General features: G+C 52.9%; 10 protein-coding genes across 10 annotated transcripts; 6 read left to right on the top strand and 4 right to left on the bottom strand.

The window, feature by feature from the left end:
- Positions 1-2262: 2262 nt before the first annotated feature.
- On the bottom strand, positions 2263-2823 carry J4E86_001641 (uncharacterized protein; the record flags this gene model as incomplete). Its single annotated transcript, XM_051442207.1, has 3 exons — positions 2263-2589; positions 2638-2721; positions 2788-2823. The coding sequence occupies 3 exons, from the start codon at positions 2821-2823 to the stop codon at positions 2263-2265; spliced, it is 447 nt and encodes a 148-aa protein (XP_051305795.1).
- Positions 2824-4164: 1341 nt separating this feature from the next.
- Positions 4165-5007, top strand: J4E86_001640 (uncharacterized protein; the record flags this gene model as incomplete). The annotated part of the gene is made up of 5 exons (XM_051442206.1): positions 4165-4483; positions 4543-4560; positions 4618-4728; positions 4777-4895; positions 4951-5007. The coding sequence occupies 5 exons, from the start codon at positions 4165-4167 to the stop codon at positions 5005-5007; spliced, it is 624 nt and encodes a 207-aa protein (XP_051305794.1).
- A 979-nt stretch (positions 5008-5986) lies between these two features.
- KEX1 (Cell death protease) lies at positions 5987-8017 on the top strand (the record flags this gene model as incomplete). The annotated part of the gene is made up of 3 exons (XM_051442205.1): positions 5987-6153; positions 6212-6572; positions 6620-8017. The coding sequence occupies 3 exons, from the start codon at positions 5987-5989 to the stop codon at positions 8015-8017; spliced, it is 1926 nt and encodes a 641-aa protein (XP_051305793.1).
- Positions 8018-8440: 423 nt separating this feature from the next.
- J4E86_001638 (uncharacterized protein) lies at positions 8441-10423 on the top strand (the record flags this gene model as incomplete). Its single annotated transcript, XM_051442204.1, has 4 exons — positions 8441-8448; positions 8523-8781; positions 8829-8912; positions 8960-10423. The coding sequence occupies 4 exons, from the start codon at positions 8441-8443 to the stop codon at positions 10421-10423; spliced, it is 1815 nt and encodes a 604-aa protein (XP_051305792.1).
- A 547-nt stretch (positions 10424-10970) lies between these two features.
- On the bottom strand, positions 10971-12237 carry J4E86_001637 (uncharacterized protein; the record flags this gene model as incomplete). Its single annotated transcript, XM_051442203.1, has 5 exons — positions 10971-11154; positions 11269-11549; positions 11621-11793; positions 11874-12186; positions 12235-12237. 5 exons carry the CDS (start codon positions 12235-12237, stop codon positions 10971-10973), a joined length of 954 nt encoding a protein of 317 aa, XP_051305791.1.
- Positions 12238-12632: 395 nt separating this feature from the next.
- J4E86_001636 (uncharacterized protein) lies at positions 12633-13312 on the top strand (the record flags this gene model as incomplete). Its single annotated transcript, XM_051442202.1, has 2 exons — positions 12633-12986; positions 13046-13312. The coding sequence occupies 2 exons, from the start codon at positions 12633-12635 to the stop codon at positions 13310-13312; spliced, it is 621 nt and encodes a 206-aa protein (XP_051305790.1).
- Positions 13313-14454: 1142 nt separating this feature from the next.
- On the top strand, positions 14455-15649 carry GLE2 (RNA export factor gle2; the record flags this gene model as incomplete). The annotated part of the gene is made up of 3 exons (XM_051442201.1): positions 14455-14712; positions 14764-15233; positions 15286-15649. 3 exons carry the CDS (start codon positions 14455-14457, stop codon positions 15647-15649), a joined length of 1092 nt encoding a protein of 363 aa, XP_051305789.1.
- A 1662-nt stretch (positions 15650-17311) lies between these two features.
- On the top strand, positions 17312-18051 carry J4E86_001634 (uncharacterized protein; the record flags this gene model as incomplete). The annotated part of the gene is made up of 2 exons (XM_051442200.1): positions 17312-18010; positions 18034-18051. 2 exons carry the CDS (start codon positions 17312-17314, stop codon positions 18049-18051), a joined length of 717 nt encoding a protein of 238 aa, XP_051305788.1.
- Positions 18052-18543: 492 nt separating this feature from the next.
- Positions 18544-20572, bottom strand: J4E86_001633 (uncharacterized protein; the record flags this gene model as incomplete). Its single annotated transcript, XM_051442199.1, has 2 exons — positions 18544-20478; positions 20531-20572. 2 exons carry the CDS (start codon positions 20570-20572, stop codon positions 18544-18546), a joined length of 1977 nt encoding a protein of 658 aa, XP_051305787.1.
- Positions 20573-23091: 2519 nt separating this feature from the next.
- Positions 23092-24130, bottom strand: J4E86_001632 (uncharacterized protein; the record flags this gene model as incomplete). Its single annotated transcript, XM_051442198.1, has 2 exons — positions 23092-23963; positions 24013-24130. 2 exons carry the CDS (start codon positions 24128-24130, stop codon positions 23092-23094), a joined length of 990 nt encoding a protein of 329 aa, XP_051305786.1.
- Between the last annotated feature and the right edge of the window lie 2583 nt (positions 24131-26713).

The following is a 26713-nucleotide window of genomic DNA, read 5'->3' as shown; positions in this document are numbered from 1 at the left end:
TATCGTGGACTCGGAGAGAATGCGTGTTTGGAATTATACTGGGATCGTATGTGGTGTAGAAGTTCGTTGATCGGTGGGGAGTGGCTGGATGGCGAAGAAGAAATGATGGATTGTTTTGATGAGAGGTGGAGTGGGCGGTTCCGTAAGGTTTGCGTCTATGTTAGGTATGGAGGAGCGGAGTGGCTCTTTGCGCAAAAGATGATGAAGGCGGCTAGGAAATGCTCACGGCGACTCGTGGGTATTACTGCAGGAGAGGACGTAGGCGTGCGTTGGACTAGGAAGGAGGTGAGACCGGCAGTTAGTCCTATCCACCTCAGCGATTGGGAGTCGACGTTGGTGATCGAGCGGAAGATTTGAGATCTCGGCTTGACCGCGTAAGATGTGTAGTTGGGGGCATTGGTGGCCGGCACGAGAAGCTTCTCCCGAAGTATGTATAACTCGTGAACAATCTCCCTCATCCAGTTGATCTTTCAACCGTAACATACCTCTTGATGCGGCCATGACCAAACGGTCTATCGCGACGATTCCTCACTTCTTCCGTCCATCTCACGCTTGATCCATCCTCCACCGTCTCTCCGTCTCCATCACACTCCCCACCTCCCCTAGCAACGAGTCTCTTCGCCGCCCGCTACCCCAATCCCGCCACTATCTCTTTCGCCATCAACTCATCCACCCTACTATCCACTCTAATCCGCACACGTTCCAATCTGCCCACCCAGCGTTCCAACGCCTCATTCCTAAGAATCACTTCATCACCCGGCAACACGCCAAAAACGTTGTAAGTCCAGTACATGCGCAGCTCTTTAACAGCTGCACCAGCCTGATGCAGGACGTTCAACATCTCCTCATCAAAAGGCCCAAGTTTAACCACCACCGTCCTCTGCTGTTGCCCCCTGCGCGCTCCCGATATAGCCATCTGTCTGCCCAGTGTAGGGTCTACATGCCACCGCGCAAGCCCTAATTCAGTCGTGACTTCGGTATCAGAATCTTGTGCTAGCTCGTCCGGGTGCGCTGCTGTGATATAGCTTAACGCCCTCATGTTGAACACTACTGTCTTGACAGCCGCAAAGACGAGCCTGTTCAACACGTCATCCGCGGCTAGATCCCTGAGATCTGTTCTCCGGACGAGGCCGAGGCCGGGGTGGTATGAGGTGAATGCGTACTCTCTTGACAGTACGTTCATGCCTTCTTTCAAAATTTGTGTGCACGTCATCAACCAGATCGGCAGACCCTTTTTTCGGGGTTGTGATATCGCGTTGTTTTTGTGCACGATTGTCTTGGGGATCGCGAAGAAGGATGTGATGCGAAGGCTGTTTTTGAGTGAGGCTTCGATTGTGAGCGAGTCATATGAGAAGGTGTAGATGAAGTTGCGTAGTTCGGCAGGCAGGTTGAAGAAGAGACATGGTGTTGGTGAGGTGCTTGAAGAGGTGTGGGCAGTATGTAGTGCCGTGTTTGTGGTTTTGTTTAGCATGCTCAGGAATTTCCCTCAATTCGGGCCAGGATAGGCGCGGCCTTGTAGTAGTAGTGTTGCTGAGGGATGCGGCTGCTGTGGGGCAGCGGCTTGTGATTAATTGTGGAAGTAAGAAGGTTTAAGTAGAAACAGTACGTAGAAGCTTTGAAGAAGAAGCTTGTGAGATGCTGAGAAGCTTTCGTTGTAGGTGCGCATGCTGAGATATCTTGATGGGGCAGGCATCGGCGAGTCACGTGCTCTAATATCCACTAGCGCATCCACTTTCAAGACACGCGCAACCTTGGAAGTCATCACCATGCAATTAAACAGCCAAAACTGAGTTTTCCAGTAATCATATTGCTACGATAATCTTCTACTCAAACAAGCATACACGCTCGCGGCCGTGAAAGATCCGAGTCTGGCAACCTTGCAAGAGCACCCGGAACATGCTCCGGTCTCTGCAAAACCCACTCATCCCCTATCAAACATACTACACAAAGAAGTGAAGAACGTGCCTGTGCTCCCCAGCTTCATATGCAAAGGAAACAATTGTTTGCCGACAGGCGTTTGTGGGCGCCGATACAAAAAAGGCTCGGCCGGCCATGTGATGGGAAAAGCTCGCTTCATCCGGGAACGCCACATCCGACTCCGTAAATGACGATGAGAACCGGGGTCAGGCCGTTCGAAAAAGGGTGGGTGCGTATGTATACATTTTGGGCACCCGTCATCCAAGGTTGCGCCAAATGAGTGCAGCAAAAGGAAAGCAAAGGGGGAGCGCGCAAAAGTGCTAGCGACAAACGGGTGTATGCCGTCTATGCCTTGACTGCGCCGCCCTCCTCGACGTTCTCGTTGTTCTCAAAGTCTGACGCGGAGGTCTCGCGGTTCAGGCTCGTCTCGCGGTGCAGGAAGGTGTGTTCCTTGACGGGGCTGCCTGCCAACTCGCCCTGACCGTTGGCGGTGACGCTGTCTCTGTGGCCGTTGCCATTGCCGTTGCCGTTCTGGCCGGTGGGCGTGGGCGGGGCGATGTGTGGGATCTTTTCGGGGTTGGGGTGCTCGCGGCCGACTTGGGTGACGCCGACGTCACCAGCTTTGCCGGCCTTGGAGAGGGCGTAGTCGCCGCTGTCGAAGTACTTGCGCTCCTGCGGCCATGGTTAGCAGGGCTCTGAATGTTTCGCAGGGTCTCGTACCTTCAACTTGTTCTGGAGCAAGTCCTTCTTGTTGGGCAGCTTGCCATAGAGACGGAAGAGCTTGGCCTCCTGCTCCGACATTTTCTAAATCACTGTTAGCTAGACATATTCCTAGAGGGCGCGCATGGCTTCTGTGCGGCTATGACGTACGCTGACATCGACCTTGTTCTGCTGGTGCGGGTTCATGGTTGCGGTGGTGGTGATCGTGGTGTTGCGGATCGCAAGTGACGTTCGTCAGAGGGGCAGCTGCTCGCGAAAGGCGCAGAGTGTCAATCGAGTGGATTCTTTGTTGGACGGTCGACACAGAAAAGGGTCAAGGGTCGCAATTTGTTTAAAAGTTGCTGTCGTTGGCTCGCGCTGACCACTTTGGGCGAGTACCGTTACCCGTTATGTGACAGGGACAGGGTGAATAGATGTGATTGATCCGGCTTCCAGCGCTGACGATTGGGTGCCGACAAAGCTCGGGCGTGTGTCTTTGCTGCTGCCTGACAACACAACAACGTCGACGTGTTATGACTCGCTTGGCTTGTGGTTCTGGTGCTGTTGAAGCGACGATGTTTGGGTGGGAGTGGGAGGAGTGCCCCTCTATCCAGCTCGACTATGCGATAAGCCTGGATCGCCCGAGGTTCCAGCTGCTCGGAATGCTGCACGAGATCAATCGAGCAACAAAGCAAAAAAAAAAAGGCGCTGTTGAGAGTTGCAGAAGGTCAAGTGTGTTTGATAGAGGCAGGATGTGCAGAAGAGTATGGATGATGTAATGGACTTTGGGTGTTGCCGTCTCTTCAATTGCTTCGCTCGAGGTTGTCACTCAAGGAGGGGCAGATGCAGCACATATGTAGGCGACGAGTGGGCCGAAGTGAACAATTCCCAAAACGTGGCTGACTTAACGAATGAATTGACGCAACTCGCACAAAGACACCAAGGCAAACCAGCCGTTTCCGCGAAAAGTGTAACCGGCCCTTACGCGCGTTGGTCGGATGCACGCTGCACGCTGGATTGCCGTAGACCTTACCAGACGCGGCACCTTCACAACGTCACGCGTGCACACCATTGGCCTCTTAATCCACCAAGATCGCCAGGGCCCAGCTCGAAAGAGCTTACCGGGTCGGTATTTTGTGCCATTGGAGTTTGGGCGCGGCGACGTCACATGGAACATTGCTTGGACTGAATCACGATGCACTTTTTTTATCTTGCAACTACGAAAGGATGCTTCCCCGCTTCCCAAGATAGACGGTTGCTTCAGCGTGATAGGCTGCTTCGATGCGCTAGTTCTAGACTTTATCAAACCCTGAAGGTCAGCCATGCTCCCCACCACCACCTACTCTGATTAGCGAGATACTACTGCAGGGCTTCAAGGTTCTCACCATCGATCCAGAACACAGGAAGCAAGACACGACATCAAGCCTGAACACATCTTACAGAGCCCCGCCTGTTGAGTAATTCGCTTAACGACTGCAGTAAACCATCACGCCAAAAAATACACAAGACCGGGAGCGCATCCCACCTCCAATCACAGAGATCGCGAAAATGGCTGGCACCGGCAAGACCTTTGTGGTGGAACATCTGGACCCTGAGCTCGAGGAATGGTCATCTCTTGAGTACTCCAGTATCGCGGCGGAGTCACATGCATCGGGCGCACAGTTCTTGCTGTCTTCAGTGCCGGCTTCGTTGAAGCTACCAGCCAACCTACAGGGCGCGAAGGGACTCAATGTCGAGACAAGAGGTATCGAAGAAATCTATGCCGACAAGAAAGACAAGGTGTGCCTGCTGGATCCTGCCGCAGCCAAAGACTTGAGCCCGGAAGATGGCGAGACTTTCGATATCTTTTTGTTCGGCGGTATACTTGGTAAGCATCCGCGCTCACCCAGAGAAGAAATGCGATGGAAAGAGCTAACTCTTGATTAGGAGACGACCCACCACGAGGTGTGTAATACTGTCATCATTGTTTTGAATGTGCACAGTTGACTGACTTACTCATAGACCGCACTTCGGAGCTGCGCAAGAAAGGATATCAAGGACGTCGCCTGGGACCAGTACAGATGACGACTGACACAGCAGTACGTGTCACGAGGATTTGCGTGCAAGACAAGGGTATGCCAAACAATTCAGACGCTGATGCATGTTGCTGACGAGGCGCAGTACCCGTCGACAAGATCCCGTACATCGACCATCCTGATCTCAAGATCAACAAGAACGAGAGCACGCAAATGCCGTTCCGCTACGTCAAGGACGGCAACGGGGAACCTATCATGCCCAAAGTAAGCGTATCCGACGTTGCCATACCTCTATACGCGATATTAATCGGATGCACAGGGAATGCGTGAGCTGATCGTCAAAGACTCAGCCAAGAGCCTGAACGATCTCTTCTGAACACAGGCTGCCTTCGCATCTCGGGCGCGCATATTCGCGTACCAACAGCACGGAAGATGAGCATGCGCCACTGTGGCACACAGTCATCAACGATCATTGACATGTACCGCTTGCGGGAATTCCAAAAAAGCATTTCGAGGATTAGAAAGGGGTCCGCGGTGTAGTACTAGGCGGGACTCTAGCTCTCTGTCGGGGCATCGACCAGACGGACCGAATCGAGTGCTGTGGTGCTCTAGAACGCCTTTCATGTTGGCGCGGAATGACGGCATAACGAGTTGGTGCTAAAGGATAGTAGTCTACGTAGTCCAAAGAGTTATTGTCAGCCCGGCGAACCTTGGGATGTGAGATTGACAACTGCATGCGAACATCGGCGGCTAGGGACGCGTGTACACTTTATTTGGGGTTCGCATTCGGAAGATTTGCGGCCTGAGGACGGAGCTGACACATGTGTGAAGCATGAGTGAACGCTGCATCGTGTCAGATGCTGGGGCGCGATGCGCGTTCTCGAGACGCGGAGATGGCAGTAGCCGGAATGGGCACTGTGGCGTGTGATTGGCCGTGGGACGAAGCTTGGACGGTACCCCAAAGATGTACCTCAACAGGCATCTCGCTATAATATTGATATCAGTTAACTTTCTTCGCTCGTTCTCGACTGTTGAATGAACAAGACCATTCGTTGAAATTGCAATCCCCCTTGTGGATCGCTCGCGTGTCTTGCGTCTCACGATCTACATTGACAGGCCCCTGTTCTGGATCCCAACTCGGACTCGTCAGCCGCCGCCGCAGTAGCCACCTAAGCTGTACTCTGGAGTCCGATCTTCTCGCATCTCAGCGCCTATACCCTACACTGTGCCAGGCTGCGCATTCACCTATCACTACTCTGTCTGCACTCGCTGTGCCCTATTTCCCTTCACTTCCCATGATATAGCGACTGCGCACCGCAACCTCCGCGGCCTCAACTCCGAAACGCGGCCTCACTATGGCCTCCTCACATTTTCCGCTGCGATGGCGGACGGCGCTCCTGGGTGGCCTCCTGGCGACGGTATCATGGCTACCGAGCATAATGGCGCAGGAGAAGACGCAGGCCGACTACTTCATACACGACCTGCCCGGTGCGCCGAAGCCGTTGCTTAAGATGCACGCAGGGTAAGTAGACTGGGAGAGGCTTGCGCACACATATGGCCGTACTAACTCCATGAAATAGACACATCGAAGTCGATGCAGAGAACAACGGCAACCTCTTTTTCTGGCACTACGAGAACCGCCACATCGCGGACAAACAGCGCACTGTACTATGGCTGAACGGCGGGCCGGGCTGCTCCTCGATGGACGGCGCCATGATGGAAGTCGGCCCATACAGAGTGCGCGAAGGCGGTAATCTCGAATACAACAACGGTTCATGGGACGAGTTCGCAAACCTGCTCTTCGTGGACCAGCCCGTCGGCACTGGCTTCAGCTATGTCAACACCAACAGCTACCTCACGGAACTCGACCAAATGGCCGACCACATGATTATCTTCTTGGAGAAGTGGTTTGCGCTATTTCCCGAATACGAGCATGACGATGTGAGTGGCTTGACTAAGTGGACCCGCGGCATACTGACATATGGTAGTTCTACATTGCCGGTGAATCGTACGCTGGACAGCATATTCCCTACATCGCTCGCGCTATCCTCAAACGAAACAAAGAAAACCTTTCCAAAACACCATGGGCACTCAAGGGTCTCATGATCGGAAACGGATGGATATCACCAGTCGATCAGTATCTCGCCTATATACCCTTTGCCTACCAGAATGGACTCATGCGGGCCGACACCGACTCGGCAAGACGCGTCGAAGAGCAACAGAGGATATGTGTCAAAAAGCTCGAAGAAGGCGGCATGAACACCGTCGACACCAGCGAGTGTGAGCAAATCATGGTCAGGATTCTGGAAGAAACGAAGAACAAGAAAGCCGACACGATGAACCAGTGTCTCAACATGTACGACATCCGTCTCCGTGACGACTCATCCTGTGGAATGAACTGGCCCCCGGATCTTGCGCAGGTCACTCCCTACCTCCGCCGCCCAGATGTCATTCAGGCTCTCCACATCAACCCCGACAAGAAGACCGGCTGGCAGGAGTGCAACGGGGCTGTTTCTGGCCATTTCCGTGCCAGGAAGAGCGAGCCTGCTGTCAAGTTTCTACCCGAACTCATCGAGCAGGTTCCAACTCTCCTGTTCTCTGGTGACAAGGACTTCATTTGTAACCACGTTGGCACAGAGGCCATGATCGGCAACATGAAGTGGAACGGCGGAAAGGGTTTCGAAGCATCCCCTGGTGTGCAGAACGCAAAGCAGGACTGGATGTTCGAAGGCGAAGCAGCTGGAACATGGCAGGAAGCACGTAACCTCACATATGTTGTCTTCTACAACTCCAGCCACATGGTTCCTTTCGATTACCCCAGGCGCACTCGGGACATGCTCGATCGCTTCATGGGCGTGAACATTGAGGCTATCGGTGGTGCTCCTGCTGACAGCCTCATCGATGGCGAGAAGGGTCCGCTGACGAGCGTTGGCGACCACCCCAACTCGACGCAAGCCGAAGAAGACAAGACCAAGGAGCTCAAGGCAGCAGAGTGGAAGGCGTACGCCCGCTCCGGCCAGGTCGCGCTTGTCGTTGTCATCATCGTCGCCTGCCTCTGCGGCTTCTTGTGGTGGCGCAGCAGGCGCACAACCAGCGCATACAAGAGCACTGACAATGACGAAGGACGCGAGTCTCTCCTCACTGGGATGGGCCTCGACAACTTCCGGAGGAAAGAACGCAGGCAGGATCTTGAAGCTGCCGACTTCGACGAACGGGAGCTCGATGATCTCGACGAAGTGCCAAAGAAGCCAGGAAATGGCTATGCGAGCGTGGGCTCGGAGAAGGGCCGAGAGTCGCACAATGACTCCACGTTCTCTTTGGGCGTTGATAGTGATGATGAGGAGGCTAGCTCGAGCGATCGGGGCAGGAGAAAGGAAGCTTCGTGATAGATTGGGATGTTTGTAACGGCGCTTCACAAATATACTAGGATAGGATTATAGCATTGCAGGCGTATTGGGTGCCAAATTATATCACTTTGTCTTGCCAGCATACCTATACTTGGTACATGATGGTTGGATCATTGTGACGCGCATACCTAGTTATTGCCCTTTCTCACGTGGACCTCCATATACTGAGTATATGGAGGCTTCCATTTATTTGGGTATGTGGAGACTTCAGGCAGCGGAAGCCTGGTTGAGGTCTGCTCGTGCTGCACTCGAGTGTGGGTCTGGTCGATGCTGCCTTGGGAGCACGTGAGTGCGGGACTAGCGCGACCGCGTTCCTGCCGTCCCAAGGCGCGTCATCTTCAGCCACGACGCCTCGACTTCAGCAAAGCGGCGACCCATGCCCACCACATCGTAACAACAACCATGCCTGCGTACGTACAGAATTTCTACGCGTTCCTCACGCACCCTTTTCCGACATCAACAAAGTCCGCTAACAAGGATGCAGGCCAGGCGACCAATACAACGGCGGCCACGTCAAGAACCCCTTCGAAGAACGCGTCGTAAACGGCTTCACAGCAAAGGAAATCGCGACATTACAGAGTCGGCTGAACAAACAACTCGGTCCGGAATACATATCGCAACGGCCAGGTAATGGCGGTGGTAAGGTGGCGTACCTGGAGGGGAACAAGGCGATAGCGCTTGCGAACGAAGTCTTCGGGTTCAATGGCTGGTCAAGCTCGCTGGGGCAGGTGCAGATTGATTACGTATGTTTTGGTCTGTCTGAGAGGCAAATGCATACTGACAAAGACAGGTCGACGAGCATCAAAACGGCAAGGTCAGCTTGGGTCTCTCGATAGTAGTGAGGATCACGCTGAAGGATGGCACATATCACGAGGTAATGAGGTTGCTCTTTACATCTTGCCCTTGCTAATAACGTGTTAGGACATTGGCTACGGCTCAATAGAGAACGGCAAAGGCAAAGCGGCATCATTCGAAAAGGCCAAGAAAGAGGCGGCAACAGATGGCTTGAAGCGCTCATTACGCACGTTCGGCAATGTGCTCGGCAACTGCTTATACGACAAAGAGTATCTCAAGAAGGTCCAGGTTATGAAGGTCAAACCCATCAAATTCCAGGAGGACAACCTCTACCGACACAACGATTTCAAACCGCCACCCCAACCTGAGGAGCAAGCTGTAGTCAAGCAGGAGCCGCACAAGACACCGGTTCGACCCAACCAGGTCCTTCGTACGCGTACAGATCACCTGAACAACGAGTCGTTCGGGGCTGATTTTGACGACGATGCGGACGAGAACTTGTTCGATGGAGTTGATGTCTCCGAGGGCCATGGGGACGAGTTCTCATTGTCAGAGACATTGTCCGCTCCGGAGACGGCAGCGCCGCGCGCTATCCAGCCAGCGAAACCAAATGGTGTATCTTCTGGTCGCACCTCACCAGTTCGCAACACAGGACCCCCTCGGCAGCCCAACGGCAGACCTCCACAAGCCGGACGTGGCCAACCTGGTGTGCAACAACAGCAACCAAACCAGGCACCCGGTAGACCTGCCCCTCACATGCAGAACGGAAGACAGCCACAAACTCTTGTTCAACAGCAGCCTCGACCGGTGCAGAATGGCGGTCGCATGGCCCCACCAGCAATAGACAACGGTGCTGCCTCGAGACCCGTAGCACAGCAGCCCCAGAACCAACAAGCCGCTCCTAACAACCAATCTCTCCGACCAACCCCACCCCGAGAACAACCATCGAACCAAGCACGACCAGTACCACAAGCCCAAGATACGACCACACCCGCTCAAAACGCACCTCCGCCCAACCACCGACCCCCCGTAGGCTTCGTAACCTCCCGCGCCGCCGAGCTCCTTCAAGCCTCAGACTCCGCCTCCCTAACCAACCTCCCCTCCTTCAATCCCAACGCCGACTCGCCCATACCGAAAGAAAAACGCACCCCAGGTGTCGACCACGGGGCCAGCAAACCTATCAAACGCGACGCCGTCGGCGCACCACCCGCCCCCCAACCACCACCCCAGCGACCAGGCGTCACATCAAACGGCTCCTTCAACCGCCCCAACGTCGTAAACCCACACATGCAAGCTGATCGCCGCATTGGCATGCCCGGCGCGCCAAACTACGCCATGAGTCCTAGTGCGAATCGTGGCCAGTACAAGCCGCCTACCTTCAACGGTGCGGGGCCTGGTAATGGTAACCCTGCTGCTGGTCCTGGTGCTGGTGGCCCTGGGGGTGTTAAGCGTGAAAGAGCTGCGTTGCAGGATGTTAGCAATGTGGGTGTTAATGGGAATGGGGGCGTGGGGAGTGAGGGGCCAGAGGCGAAGAAACAGAGGGTTGATGCGCCGCCGGGGGTGGAGAATGGCGGTGTTGTTGGTACGTGAGGTATTAGTGTGCTTTCCATGGGCTGCTTTCGTACTGCTGTGTTAGTGGGCAGGGCGTTATTCTGGTGGTAAGGCGAGGGTGTTTTGGCGTTATGAAAAGGGTGATGAGACGGTTATGTTTTAGCGGGGATATGTCTTTCGGGATTATCATTTCTTGGGAGTGGATAGTGTAAATGAGCGTTTCTGTCGTGAGAAGAGTTGAGGAATCTGATACATTGATACCAACCATTACAGGGACATGATCGTGTTCAAGGTTGCCGCCCCTTAGGCTTTATTTGAATCGTACCCGTACAGATATGATTTGACTCTGCGCGGAAGCATCATAACTAAGAAAAAAGTTTGAGAGTCATTGCCTTCATTAGTCTCGACGATACCATCACACACATCTCCATACTCAGCTTCCAGCTATCCTACCCAGTATCCCTCGACACCCCTTGCATGTCACACGCTTTCTCTGCATCTCATCCTCCTTCGAGCTTCGAGCTTAGCGGCAGAGCACTCACATCCCCTCTCTTCTTCAACACCTGTCGGTATCGAGCCTTCCCACTCAACCAGCAGCCTCACGGTAAAAGCTAATCGAGTTATTCCCGCCCGCCAACGCAAACATCTCACTCTTGCCCGCCGCTTTCGGCAACCACTTTGCGCTCCAGAGCGGTTTATCGCCGTGGGAATGCGTGGCTACGCAGGATCGCGTTTCTATGCGCCAGACTTTTGCTTTGGAGTCGTGGGATCTATTCGTACACAGAAATGTTAGTAAGATGTCTTGCAAACCTTCGAAGCCGCGTTGATGGCATGGTGGTCGGGTGTTGGGATGGGTATGGGTATGGGGATGGAGGACGACTTACCCACTCAGCAGATACTCGCCTGTGTCACTCCAATCCAGACTTAATACCCACCCGCCGTGGCCAGTGAAGTTTGCGACTTGCTCCCCGGATGTGACGTCGTAGAGAGCAATGATGCGTGCGTCACCGCCTGCTGCTAGTAGTTTTGAGGCGGGGGAGAAGGATACGGCGCGAACTGGGTGGACGAGGCCAGAGAGGGAGTGTGCGAGGCGCCCGGTTTCGTTGTTGAAGACGTAGATGGAGCCGTTTTCGTGGCCGGAGGCTGTGTACGTGCCGTTGCGGGACTGTGAGTGGGTAGGTTAGCAGGAGAGTAGGGGTTGACGGGGTGGGAGGGGAGAAGGGAGGGAGCGCGTACCAAATCTACAGATAAACCGAAGCTGCCTTTTGTTTCGTACTCGCGTATCCGGGGCATACCCTCATCTTTGTTGAGGCTCCAGACGTTGATCTTGCCGTTGATGCTGGTGCTGGCTAGGTACTGGCCATCTGCACTCAGCGCAATGGCCCATATCTCACCTGGCTTGTTCTGGTCTGTTTAAGCTGTCAGCTCCTTCCCTCCTTCAACAACACCACTTCCTGCGATCCCAAAGAAAGCATGGAGGCGTACCCACCAACAATCTCCCCGTCCTCACTCCACAAGCCATCCTCATCTTGACTCCATATCTTGACTTTGCCTTCGAAGCCTGCGCTCGCCGCCCGTCGTGCCTTCTCTTCACGTGCGGTTACTAGGTGGTGTATGCCGAGTGGATGCGCCTTGTCGAGTGTTTGTATTACGGGGAATTCGGCTTGTGTGGTGTCGTAGACGTTGACGCTGCTTGAACCCGAGGCGGAGAGGAGTTGGGTGCTGGTTGGCGCTACGGCGAAGATGTCGCTTGCTTTGGGATGCGCCGAGTCGACTGTGTGGAGGGTGAGGTATTGTTTCGACTGGAGGTTGTTAGAATGGTGTTGCGAGTAGTACAGAAGGGTGCATACCATGGTGACTTATCTGCAGCTCTGAAGACTTGCTTTCCGGGCGCGATTATCGTGACATGCGCGGAGTTCGGAGCTGAGAGCTAATTTCCAGCTCGATGTCGTCAGTACGGGCAACACGAAAACGCGCCGCCATCCCACTTGAGCCCCACCAAACACCAACGAGGACCCCTAGCTTGACCGCCAATCACACCCCGCTGCGCCCGACAGCTCCCCATCCACGACTAGGCATGCCATTGACTCTCTCGCGGATCTCCAGGAACCTGTTGAAAGAGTCACGGACCGGTTGCCTAAAGCTACCCTCCCATCTACGCCTGACTCACTCCTCGTTGTCATCCCTCCACACAAAACCCACGTTCACAACACTCCCCATCCGCACCTTCACCACCCACCCCTCCACCATGGCGCCCACCGATCCCGTCCCCGCCTCCAAAGACGCCCTCTCCGCCAACCAACCCATCGTCATCTCCGGGCCCTCTGGCGCCGGCAAATCCACCATCCTGAAGCGCCTCTTCGACGAGTTCCCCGGCAAATTCGGCTTCAGCATATCGCACACCACGCGCGGGCCCAGGGGAGAGGAGCAAGATGGCAAGGAATACTACTTCGTAACCAAAGAAGAGTTTTTGGATTTGGTAGAGAAGAAAGGATTTGTGGAGCATGCGCAGTTTGGTGGGAACCACTATGGTACGAGTGTCAAGGCTGTGAACGACATTGCCGAGAAGGGCCAGATTTGTATTTTGGATATTGAAATGGAGGTAAGTCTTTGCCCACTGTTTGGTACAAAGCGCATCTTTGCTGACAGTGTTGATTGTAGGGCGTTAAGCAAGTCGCAAACCACCCTACGTTCCCTCGCCCAAGGTTCTTGTTCTTGCAGCCACCGTCTATGGAGATTCTGGAGAAGCGGTTGAGGAGTCGCGCGACGGATAAGGAGGAGGCTATCTTGAAGAGACTCAACCAGGCCAAGGTCGAGATGGAGTTTGCGCATAGTGGACAGGCGCCGCATGACAAGATTGTGATCAACGACGATTTGGATAAGGCGTACAAGGAGGTTAAGGAGTTTGTTGTTGGCAGCGAGGCATAAAAAGCTTCACAGATGATACCACAAGAACGAGTCAAGAATGCGAAGAGATGCAAAAAGTGTTATGATATTTTTTTCTTCAATTCATGACTACCTAAGCCATAAGGTTCATCAGATACCGTCGTAGAAAATTCAGCAAAGGCCGTGATACCACTTTGGGATTACACAGCCTCAGAGCTTGACTCTATTTCCATTTGTCTCATCATGTGAACCGTGTATGGCTGGATGAATCTGGCTTGTTCGACCAAGCGCGTAGTAGCCCGTCAACTCCAACCGTTGTCAGAGAGCGTCTACCCTCAGATCCGAAAAGTGTGTGGGTGAATGAACGTTCCTCGCCTCAAGAATAAGCCCCATTGAGTTACCATCCGTGACACCTTGTTTGACCAAAGTGCAGGAAGGCAATCGCATAACCATAAACTGGACGAGAAGACCCTCCATACCTGGCGCTTCCCGGTGTCTCCCCCCTCCTCCCAGTATTGCAGCGAACCTCAGCACGTGAGCAAGGAAGCCAACGGACTCATATCATCATCCAGGTGTCAGCCCCTCCACCCACGGCCTCGGAAAGCCAACCAAAAGGGAGTGCGAACGGGTAAGGAGACGCGGAAAGAGTCGTAGTCGGTAGTGGAAGCCGCGGCTTCTATGGCGGTTCGTTGCTGAAAGTGCGATCGCGAAAGATCGTTGTCCGGGGACTTTCTCCCAAAGCGCGAGACGAGACACCCGTGCGGGCGCTCTGTGCGTAAGCTTCGTTGCGATTCTTCGAGCGAGGAACGTTGGAGGAAGGAAGAGGTGGGTGACGGAAACTTTTTAATATGCGGCGGAGGCCGGGGGCCGAGCTAGGCGCGCTAGGTAGAAGCGGACTGGCGCCTGCAAGGGTGCCTGGAGAGCTTTGGTGCATCGCCTGTTTCTTTGCTGAGCGCGTCGTCGGTGAAGAACATAAAGTCATCTGGTCTCCTGCGCGCGTAGCCACCCTATTCACTGCTGCCGGTCTCGAATCACCTCCACGTGACTGGAAACTTCCATACGAGCGCGTGCGAATTACTTTCTCGTCTAAGCTTGGGATCAACACCGCAACCTCGCGCAAAGCTTCGCAACAACCAACACCCGCACTTCGAACGCGCCCAGATACAGGGACGTAATCACAAGAGATGGCTCTTTTCGGTCAGGCCGCACCGGCCGCATCTGCTAGCTCCACCACCGGCGACACCAGCAAAGACGTCGAAGTCCCGGCCGGCCAAGTGCCCAGCGACAGCATATCTGACCTCCAATTCTCGCCGACGAACGACTTCCTCGCCGTGGGCAGCTGGGACAAGAAGGTCTACATCTACGAGGTCAACGGCAATGGCGCGCAAGGAAAGTGGATATTCGAATGCCAGGGTCATGTTCTGGGTCTCGGATGGTCAAAGGTACGTTTAGCAACATGTTTGGCAATCATGTCCGAATACTAACATAATCAGGATGGCACTCGTATAGCAGCCGGCGACTCAACAGGCATGCTCAACATCGTCGACTTCCGCACTGCCCCCGCCAGCGGTACCGTCCCTGCGCAACAAGCCAAGGCCCACGAGAACGGCATCAAGTGCGTCCGCTGGTTCCAGACCGGCGGCAAGGACTACGTCGCGACTGGTTCCTGGGACAAGACCGTCAAGTTCTGGGACCTCCAGGGTGCCGAGCCCGTCGGTACTCTGACGTGCCAGGAGCGCGTCTACAGCATGGACATCAAGGATCAATTGCTTGTCATCGCAACCGCCGAGCGCCACATCCACATGGTCAACCTCTCGAACCCCACAACCATCTACAAGACCATCACCAGTCCTCTCAAGTGGCAGACAAGGGTCGTGAGCTGCTTCACAGATGCGACCGGCTTCGCCGTTGGCTCCATCGAAGGACGATGCGCTATTCAATACGTCGAAGACAAGGACACCAGGTAAGCATTTCCACGTCTACACATCCCACCACACCATCTAACTCATATCTAGTCTCAACTTCTCCTTCAAGTGCCACCGCCAGCAAGACCCCGCCAACCGCGACATCGCAAAGGTCCACTCCGTAAACGCCATCTCCTTCCACCCCCAACACGGCACCTTCTCCACCGCCGGTTCCGACGGCACCTTCCACTTCTGGGACAAGGACGCCAAGCACCGTCTCAAGGGCTACCCCGAAGTCGGCGGCAGCATCGTCGCGACGGGCTTCAGCAAGGACGGAAACATCTTTGCCTACGCCGTCAGCTACGACTGGAGCAAGGGCTACGGTGGAAACACGCAAAACTACCCCATCAAGATCAAACTTCACCCCATTCTGGGAGACGAGTGCAAGCCCAGGCCTGGAAGTAAGAAGAGGTAATCCCTGAGTAACTCGGGGATTTCCTTTTTTCTTTCTTGTTTGATTCGTTGGCACTTTCGCTGACGATGCGTGTCTGAAGAAGTGGTGACGAAAGAGAACAGAGAGGCGGCGAAAGCAGCGGGCATCGAGGCTTTGTTGGCTGCGAGTCTGCCGCCCGGAAGGCCAAGTCGGAGACTACGAGGTCTATAAGAATGGTGCATGCGTACTTTGGCTTGTACAGATCGACGTTGCTCAGCGCATGCCTGTCGACTCACTCTGCAATCGCACGATATCACGGTGTTTGATGTTTTTCTTGGTTTCCTGCATTAGCGTTAAGGGACTGGCGTATAGAGAGATATAGTACCATGGGCTGTGGAGGCTCCAGAGTAGGATAGGCAGGAAAATGTAATCTTGTTACTATATAGGTTTTGCGTTGACTGACTATAGGGTACGTTGGCATGCCATGCTCGCGTTGGCGTCTAGAAGAGTGCAGCTGTATTGATCACGCGGTTAAAACCTCAAGTTTGCGAGCAGAAACAATGGTCATCTAAACTCAAACACGCGTGATCATATCATCAGCTTTTCAGCAAACCCAGTCCTTGTAGGTAGATATAGCCTCCTCATTCTCCCCTCCATCCTGCCTCCAAGCAGTCAACTACCTACTCACCCACTCACCCCTCCCCCTTCCCTCCCATCTTCTCACGTTGCCACCGCCATGCTAACAAACCACCCAGTCACCCGGCCAAGCATCTCACAGCTCCACCTCCCTCGCTCGTCTATACCATTCCCTTGTTTCTATGTTTTCGCGCTTCCCTGCGCGTCGGGACGCAGATACACTCTATATCTCCCGGATGTCAAGTACCAGTACCAGCGATTTTCCTTACAACCATTCACCTGCCCCCTTGCGTGGGGCCCTCTAGATTGGGGGACAGACAAGCATACCACCCGCACAAGGAGACTTGCAACCTAGCCTTCAGAGAGGGAAATTTGTTTCTTGTCAGATATGTGTGGGCTGGCCTACCAATCTATTGTGTTTTGTTTTGCCACTGTTTTAGCGCGATCTTGTTTGGGGGGAAGGGGGCCGATGGCACGGGGTAGGAGGTAGGAGGTAAGTGGACCTTTTCGTTCGTGATGGGGAATGGGTGAGTGAGTGTGTACGTGGGAGGTTTCGAGGAACCTATGAATGAAGTGGTTGGAGATGGGGCGTGAGAAAAGGCTGGGATGAGGTATGTTGTCCTGCTTTGGGATCTGAGAACTTTGACAGTGAACAGGAATGGGCCATTGTTGTTGTGGAGTGGAAGAAACGAGATGGGGAGCTGTGGGAGGGAGTATCGAAGGAGAGGCTGTGGAGACAACTTTTTGAGCTGGTGATGGTGGAGCGCATGATGGGAATGAGAATAGACTGGGAACATGAGATATCTTAATCGAGCTTCGTTGCTTGCTTAAAAGGGCAGAATGCACAATGCAGCATGATCATATTGTGGCTACGCCCTTCACGTTCCAAATGTGGATGTCGTGACTCCATCGCAATCACGGTACGCAACACTCACGCCCAACATCAACAATTTACACCTGCAGTATAAGACTCGTCTACACGGCGCTCTCATTCCTTCAAATCATCTAAAATTCCCACTCCACGCCACACTCCACTTCCCAGAAACCCAACCCCTAACAACACCCAAAATGCACCTCCGCAAAATCCCCTACTCCCTCGTCTTAACCGACACCGCCGCCATAGCCGCCAACACCGACTCCTCCAACCCATCATCCCGCTCCCAACGCTTCAGCACCGCCCACCACCGTTTCTCAGAAATAACGCCTGTCGTCCCCTCAAACCCGCACTTCACGCACGAAACACCACCCTGGACACCATACGGCTACACACTCTGGCACCCGCTCATCGCAACCTCCCAAAACCTGGCTGATTACCACAGGATCCTCATCCCCAGCTTCCTGTACGAGGATTTGTTGCATTGCCACAGCGCGTGGGTATCCACATCCCGCATTCCCGTCTCCCTCCTTACCGACGTCGTCGAAACACTTCTCTGCACCAAATCAGGCAAGAAACTCGCTGCCCTCCTCGACGGAAAGCGGCAATGGTTCATCCGCCTTGATCAGATGTCTCCTAAAGACTCGCCTATGGGAGGAAAACTACCCAGTTCGACAGCCGAAGACGTCATCACGAAGATATGTTCCAGCATGCGCGCGTACGGCTGTCTGACGCGCGAGTTTGAAGATGCGAAAAAGCAAAAGAGGGAGATGGAGATTAAACTCGTGTTGAATCCGTGGGATGAGGGTATGGATCCAGCAAAGGAATTTCGCGTTTTCGTTCCGCCGCCGGCCGCGAAGACGGGACGAGAGGCCATAGCGGCGGAGTTTGAGGTTAGTGCAATTAGCCAGTATAGGTGGCCGATGGGGTTTGAAGCGCCGTGGGGGTTTGAATTGCAGCGGACTGTTGAGTTGGTTGATGTGGGGGCGGAGAAGGTGTTGGGGGATATTGTGGCGTATGCGGAGAAAGAGCTGAGTGAGGAGATCATGGGGTTGCTGTTGAGGTATGGGTTTAGTTATGATGTTGCGCTGCAGGAAGATGGGGGTGTACAGTTGGTGGAGATCAACCCTTTTGGCGCGCTGTCGGGATGTGGAGCTTGTTTGTTCAATTGGGTTTTGGATGGAAAGGTGCTGTATGGGTTGGAGGAGCCGGAGTTCACTGTGACTGTGGAGGAAGAAGGATAGGCGGCTGGTTATGTGTCTTTGTGCATTCTGCACTATGTACTGGATCTTTGCGATCTGCGGATGCTGGCGGTTGATCCAACGTCCAAAGAGACTTCTAGTTTGTTGTCATCTTCTCAGAAACGCCTGTTGCCTTTGAGCTATAGCGCTATGGTCAAATCTTGGGCTCGTCATCAGAAAGCCCTTCAATCTGCCCGTGTGTGATCCTCATTGCCCGCTCTTGCGTTTCTCTGCGCCTCATCGCTCCTGAGAAGCTCTCCAAGCGCCTTGAAGTTAACCGGCTTCGTCATGAAGTGATCAATCCCCGAACTCCATGCTTCCAACTTGGCACTCGAAGACGCTAAGCCAGTAAGTGCGACGATGGAACACCGTGGCAGATTGTTACTCCGCTCGTACTCGCGAATCGCACGTGTAGCGCTCATACCGTCCATGACCGGCATAGACATATCCATCAATATAACGTCATATTTGCGCGCACCTTCCTGGTACTTATGCAGGGCTTCTTGTCCGTTCGACGCTTGTTCGAATTGAAGGCCGTGTTTCTTCATGAACGCGACGAGCAGTCGTCGGTTCAGCATATTGTCGTCGACGATGAGGGTGTGCGATATCACAGGATCCTCTTCCTGAGGCGACGTAACCGAATGCTGCACACTTGTGGATCCAGCAGTAGAAGGAGCGACTGCTTCAGGTGACGTCAAGCTGAGAGACTCCATGGAATTCTGCATCGACTTGGTTGGTGTAGAGGGGTGTGATTGTTGTCGAGGCTGTGGCAGTGGACTAGAGACTCCGGCAGGTTGTAGGTTTTCGGCGGGATGTTCAAAACGATCCAGGCATCGGTTGAGAACCCAGGCGAGCTTGTAAGGTCCGCATGGTTGCGTGATGATCTCAACTACCGACTCACGATTGGTAACGCGGACATCGGATCGCAAAGTCGCTGCTTCGAGTGCATCCATCCCCACAAAGATGGTTACTGGGGCGCGTTGACCGTTGGGCCTCCTTTTCCGGATCGTGGCGAGGTAGTCAAAGGACAACTCCGGGCAGATGACCATGTCGGCGTCGTGACCTTCCCACTCGTGCGTCTTCACCACTTCCATCTTGAGATGTGTCTCCAAGGTATAAACCAGTGCGTTGGTGAAGCGTAACAGACCTTCGTCCGTTTTGGAGACAGTGGTGTCTTCGGTTGGTCTTTCTATCTTCTTGCGAAGAATGCATATCCTCCGACCTTCTAACCTTGGTAGATAAGACAAAAACTGCGCTCGTTCAGTCGTCATCGCACCAGGTATTTCTGGTTTGTTAAGGGCAAGTTTGACAATGATTTTAGTGCCGGTTTTCGGGTCACTGCTAACTTCAACCTTGCCGCCGTTCGTGTCGATTATCTGACGCACAATACTCATACCCAGGCCTGTACCCGGCGCGTGGGGGTTTTCCTGGGAGAATGGTTGGAAGAGGCGGTTCGCGAGAAAACTAGAACTCATGCCCGAGCCAGTGTCCGTAATGGTGAGTGTGATCGCTGCAGGCGCATCGGCGTTTTCAGCTAGCTTGTTGGATCTCAAGGAAACATGAATGTACCCCGTTTCAGTATACTTGACAGCGTTGCCAAACAAATTCATCACGATTCTTCTCCACGATCCAATTGGAAATGAAAAGACCCAATCATCATCGTAAGCCAAATCGAAAACGACAAAACGTGCTCTGCGCGGAGGAAACGAGACTGCGTGTTCATCTGTAGGCGATATAGGTGCTTCCATGAGCTTGGAGGTGGCTGGAATGTATGATGACCCAGAGAACACTGCTTCTACGACCTCTTCGGTTGCGATTCCAAAATCAAATGCGGAAATCTTTCTTCGCCGGCTCTTCACTGGCTTGGAAGATAGCCGTATTGTATTCTCGTTTTTCAGTTTCTTCGAGGAAACTATCTTCATTTCTTCGCTGATTTTGGCGTAGTCCATGACGTGGTTGATGGTATCAAGGAGCGTCGTACCGCAAGCGTGCAAAGAGTTCATCATACTGGTCTGGAATGAGTCCAACGGCGTGTCTTTGATGAACTCTAGTGTACCAAGTATTCCGTGCAAGGGCGAACGTAACTCATGTGAAATGGACGAGATGAATGTCGATTTGGCCTGTGATAATCTCTCAGCTCTTGCAAAATCGTTAGCTTAAGCGCTTACTCACCTGATCCAAGGCCGCGGCATCTAGTCGTGAGAGCTCTCTCATGATCGAGTGACTGAAAATCTTGAAATATGCCATGTCCACAGATGCGGACAGTAGCCTGTATGGATCATTACTCCAGCACAGACAGCCGGCAAACCATCTAGCCCTTTCAAAGTCCCAAAAGGGAATAAAAGCGATACTGCGTGCTTTGGGAAACATCGCCTGGATAGCAGCCGATCCCCGCTGCGGTCGGTCGTTGGTCTTGCGTTTCGATGGCGGGGCAGGTGTCAGATGTTCAGCAACCTTGGGGCTCGAAATCGATTCCTCGCTCGAGGATAAGGAACAGCCTTCAGCGTTGAAGGTAAAGATCTTGCCATGTGGATATTCGTGAAATAAGCGGGAAAGATCAGGCTCCAGCAAAGTCCCGTATTCCGACTCCTTGTCGCTCGGCGTTGCGACTCCAAGTAGCTGACACATTTTGGAACTTGACGAAGAAGTTCCGCGGGCATAACCTTCGGTACTGTTGGAGCTTGCCTCATCGCTTGAAGATCTAGATCGATACGACTCGGAGGGGGCATCAGTATCGCTTCTTGAGGCGCTGTTGCCGCGGCGCTGTCCCCCGCTTGCCGCAACGCTTGCATCTAGGATCAGCACTCCGTCCAGATCGCTTGAGCTCATCAACACATTTGCAGCACGCGAGAACATCGACTTCGAGTCCGTGGGTAAAATAGAGTCCTCTAGATTTATTCCATCGAGTCAGTGCGTGTCCCGTGCGAAGCTTGGAGAGATAGTCCTTACGAAGTGTACCGATGGACCGATGTCTATTGGATCTGGCACGGCTCGTCTTGGCCATTGTTGATGGTGATTGAACAGAAGTAGTCTGCTTCGCTTCGGCTTTATCTCGCGTATCCTTCGCTCCATCCATGTCCGTTTTGGACGCCGCGGAAGAGTAATCTGACGGTGTCTGAACGACTGCTGTCGAATCGTGCCGAACGTCTCCCTCGAAAGGAGACAGAACAGATGCGCCTTCTGCAAAGGAGACAAGCCCTCGAGTGAACCTTTCTCCTCGCCTGTACTGATCTCTGATCGTATATGTGTTCAGATAGCTCATGACCGTAAAACCCAGGTCCCTCAACAAAGAAAGTTCTTCTTTGGAAAGACCGTCTCGAACCTTGTTGTCGAAGATGCATAGCGATCCGACTGTTGCGCCGTTGGGAGACATCAACGCGACGCTAGCGTAGAAGCGCATATCGGAATTGCCTTGGACATCGTCTCGAAAACATGTCCCTTGGTTCTTCTTAAGATCGTTGATGATAAAAACTGGGTTCTCATTCCGGTCCAATTCCAGGACCTTTTCACATATGCCCCAGCTCCGCGGGATGCTCACGTTCCCAAGCCAACAGCTATTTGGGGCGTCTCCTGGTGCTTCTGGCCGCAGCGGTAAGTCACAAGTAGCCTCCGCAAGTATGTGTTGCCGTTCATCGTCGAGGAGCGATATCATGGACCGCTGGGCACCCATCCGGATAGCTGTAAGTTGACACAAGGCTGTCAGAGTCGAATCTGGGGATAAGCGGGGTACATGGTTTTCCAGATTGTCGACATGAGGAATATTGCGAAACGCCGCGCCGTAGAGGAGCAGCACATCGCGCTCTCTCCTCATCCCATAGCGGTCCGTTTTGGTCTCATCGCGGCTGTCCAAATGTTGACCCATGATGCGCAGTACCAGCGACTAAACCACGAAAGGTCGGAGGCGTCCACTAGCTTTCTCAGGCTCCATGCTTCGCCGTTGCAACAGTAGAGAGAAACAATAAATACTTGCATTCAACAAACATCAGACATCGTGAGGTATGAAGTGAAAGTTTGCATATCGCCACGCGAGACGAGCCGACTCAACACAGGCGGCCATAAGACTTGCGGGTCGGCAGGGAGCTAGCGTAGCTTTTCGCACCTGAGTGCGCTAATGCACTCTGGTACCTTCTCACTGGCCACCTGCGTGTGCCGCATTCCCATTGCATCTAGATTTGCCCTAGGGCATCTAGAAGTGTGTATGGACAATCTGCAATCTCGGTCCCTCAAAGTGCACTCCAATGACAGGCGAGATCGGCCTCTAACGAGGCCTAATCTCACTCGGCTGCAGATGTGGCGAATCTGGCGAATCTACAGCGTGCTAGCTGTGGCTATTTGTAACGTAAGCGGCTGGCACATGCAGATACGCACTTGTGCGCGATGTGAGACATTCAGACAACGATTTGCGGATGGAAGGCTGATGCTGGAAGAGTGCTGGGCGGAGGGCAGGACAACGACAACGTCAAATGACGAAGCTATTTCGGCATCTCGACATTAGCGCCTTGGCAAAGTCATCCGCAGGACCGCGGGCTGCAACTTGCGTTCGCTACCCAGCAGAACTTGCGACTGCAGCACCTGAGAGACCAACGACGTTGCGGCGACATAAGTACTTCAGTATCAACAAAGTCATTGGGCTTGCGTTTTGTCGGCTTACAAAGAATGTGCTACTGAGAAAACTAGGGATAGGAAACACCAAGATTACCCAAAAAGAAAGACTATTGAATGGGAAACATTGATCAGTCTACCTGCAAAGCATCATCGTTTCTCAAGCCTTGATCTCGCGCATACTCCTCATCGTCGTGACCATGTACGTCTGTAACGTACTTCTCAAACTCGTTGACAACGCGAACGGCTTGGTCTACATGCGTGTAGCGCAATGAGTCCTTTTTGTACCGCGCCAGCTGGCGAGCTGTGTTGATCGTGTTCCTAATCTGCCGGCCGTTCAGTTTGTGGCGGGCGAGAATGTCCAGCTTCTCTTTGATTTCTTCAGTGTTGATTTTCTCCCCACCTTCTGACAACGATCGAACAAAGTTTCTCCAGACTTCCCAGCGGCCTTTCTCGCTCAGCGGCGGATAGTGGAGCGCGAGCTGTATACGAGACTTGAATGCCTCATCGAAGGTACCGATGCGGTTTGTCGTTAAGATCAAGATGCCGTCGTAGTACTCTAGGACGCGCAAGAACACGGACACCAACGCGTTGCGTTGAAGATCCATCTTTGTTCTCTCCTCGAGAAACACGTCGGCTTCATCTAGTAGGACCACGCAGTCCCAGGTATTCCCGATGAACAAGGCCGCGTCGAGGTACTTTTCTACGCTTTCGGCATCTGTCCCGATATCGCCGCAAGTCACCCTATAAAGAGGACGATGAACGAGCTCGGCGATACTTTCTGCTGTGAGCGTCTTGCCAGTACCTGGCCCGCCATGAAGCAATATGATAAGCCCCTCGCCCTTTCCGTCCATGAAATCGGTCTTGATTTCGCGGCTCTTCTCAATGTGGACCGTGACTAACGCTTTCACCAGTTCCTTTTTGTCCTCCTGAAGGACTAGTCGATTCTCGAAGACCCCACTGTTCCATTTGATATCTTGTATATGTTCCACGAGTAGAGTATCTAGAGTAGTGGTCAGCATTCGTGCTTCCAAGTGATTCGGCAAACATACTCCATTTCTTGTTGTGGAAACCGTAACCCTTGATAGTCGCAGGTAGCATGAGTGTGAATGCGCCGCCAGGAGGTTCATCATTCTCTAACTCCTCACTACTGAGTTCGCTTTGGGTCATTGGGTCATTGTCATGGCCATGCATCAGCTTCCAAGCTTCTGCATCGACCATGTACCGCAGGTTAGCCTGGCTGTGTAAGCACAACTTATCGTCATCGAGATTTGAGTCTTACAAGCTGCGATCCAATTCCTTTCAATGGAATGCTGTAGTTCACGTACTTCCGTCGTCGGCAACTCCAGAAGGTATTGCCACGTTTCCGAAGTTCAGACTCGGTTCCTTCTACCGCGTGGCGGACAGGATATACTGAAAGGTCTGTGATTGCCACTTGACCGGATCTAGAGGGCCATTTGATGGGTATTGTGATGTGATTACGAAAGAATTTGCCATCGTACTCCCAAAACCAGCAATCCAGTTCCAGTGTATTTTGATCGAGCAAACGGCAAGATCGCACAGTAAAAGCGCGATATTGACCGTCTTCGATTGTGATCGCGACCTCATCTGGTCGAAACAGCATCGGCCAATGCTTTCGGGCTACCATCCCCGCAGCTGAAAGCTCTTCCAGCTTCTCATAATCCAAAGTCATGCGCTCGGTCACGTACTCGTACAACACCCTGAGATCTGCTTTTTGGTCTGTCTCTAGTAATGCCGTCGAAGGTCCAAGCCATACATGTTTGGAATGATAGAGTCGCGCATACGGATAGAGAAGATCCTTGTCCAAGTCCCACTCGCTAGACATGCCCGCGTTCTGGCCTTGGACCGCGTGTAAAGCTTTCTTGAGCGTTTCTGATAACTGTAGCCTTTCGCTAGTCGCATCTGCCATGGGCCCATCATTTTGGAGGACTCGAAAATAAGGCTTGATCTCCTTACTTATGTTGTGAGGCATTGAAGGCATTGAAAGACGTGTGAAGTCGTCTTTGATCTTCTCGTGGTAAGCTTCGCAGTCGTAGCTGACGGACACTACGATACTGAACCCGACGCACTCGTCCAAGTAGTTATCCAGATCTTGCAAGCGGTGTTGCCCATGCAAGGCTGTAGTCTGATGATCGGATGCGATCATAGCGGGCGTGTCGAGATAGTACGACCTCGGAGGGTGGTTGCCATGGTATTTCCGCGTGCGTGAGCAGTTTACACAATGTACAGTAAGTCTTTGCGCGATTTGACCTCCCGTTGACGGACGTGCACGCTTGCCGCCATCTTCGGACGGTCGTTGTGAGAAACCAGCGTCATGGGTTGCTGAAGGTTCGCCACGACTCCATGGGCGCTTTCCCTTCGCTGGAGCTTCTTTTTGGTACTGGTCTGACTTAAACATAGAAGTTGGTAGGAGCTGCTTTCCGTGATGGTAGAAGGAAGAGAGTAGCCGAGCTCAGCTTAAACATCCCACCTTCACCGGTCAACAGTGGCTTATGCGAAGGCTAAGCTCATCTAAGTAAAGCTCCGCTCAGGCACATGCAGCCTGAAATGACCTAAGACTTGATTTGCTCATTTCAACGGGTTCTCGCTACAGTTTGCGCAACAGTGTGAATCTACCACAAGGTATCTAATAAAGTCTTTAAATCCTCGTTTCGACTGCTGATATTGACAACATATGCTGTATGTCTAGTTATTATGACATTGGAATGATCCTCTTTAATAGACCCATTCAGCAGAGTTGCTTAATGATAGCAGGCGGATGCTAAATGTGTTCTGCTCTGCACATCTACTAAGAAAAGAGTGTGAGGGCTATCTAGCAGCCAAAATCTGGATGGGCACGTGGGAAGATCAGAATGTGGGTATCATGTGACCAAGGCGCAGTGAATATCTGGTGTAGGGTTGTTTAAATGGGTTTGAATGGCATTGGGTGTGCCAAAGGGCTGAAGGGCGTTGTACACATTTACTAAGCTTTCCAATATCTATGAATCTTCTATAGAATTGGGGTTGCACGACGCTGAGGTCTTGCGAGTTCCTGGCCAGACTGTCCAAGTCTAATGTAAAGTTGGTGGGTAGCCCTGTCATTGCGGTAGATATGACTGACGGGGTGGCGTAGGATCGTAATGCGCAAAACTAAATTTGATATGCGGCTCTGGTGGCAATGGAGGTCTGGGTGGTTTCGATACCGGCTTGAACCGGGTTCGTTCGTGTATTTTCTCATGACGCTTGAGATCGTTTAGTCTGGTGAAGGCTTTGCCGCATGTAGGACATTCGTGAGGTTGCTCCCCTCTATGAGACAACTCGTGATTTTTACGATGGAAATTTCGCGTGAAAGTCCTCCCACAGATTGAGCAAGCAATCAACGGTGCCACGTGCTTCTTCGCGTGTTCCTCAGCATGAAGCTCCGAAACATGCTTGTTTAGATCGTCCCTCTTCGTAAACAATTCCATGCCCGCGGCAGAATCGCCATATGCGCTTTTGAAGGTAAGACTGCTGGTACTGAGTCTTTCTTCGTGGGCCTTCCTGTTCATGTGTTCTGCTGAGGAGTATCTATGTGTGAGTTTTGTACTAGGCTGCTCCAAAGCTGATAAACATAATCTACGGCGCTTGGACGCGTTCATTGTGCAATCTTCTGAGATTGTGTACTTCGGTCTCTCGCGAGAAACTTTGTACGCTGAGCTAGATTCGCGATCACTCGCAGCTGTAGCGGAACTTAGGCTCGCTACAGTGTGGTCA

This window comes from Alternaria arbusti (genome assembly GCF_024043155.1).
Source record: "Alternaria arbusti strain BMP 1465 chromosome Unknown scaffold_2, whole genome shotgun sequence".
NCBI lineage: Eukaryota > Fungi > Ascomycota > Dothideomycetes > Pleosporales > Pleosporaceae > Alternaria > Alternaria arbusti.
This window is presented reverse-complemented; position numbering and strand designations above follow the sequence as displayed.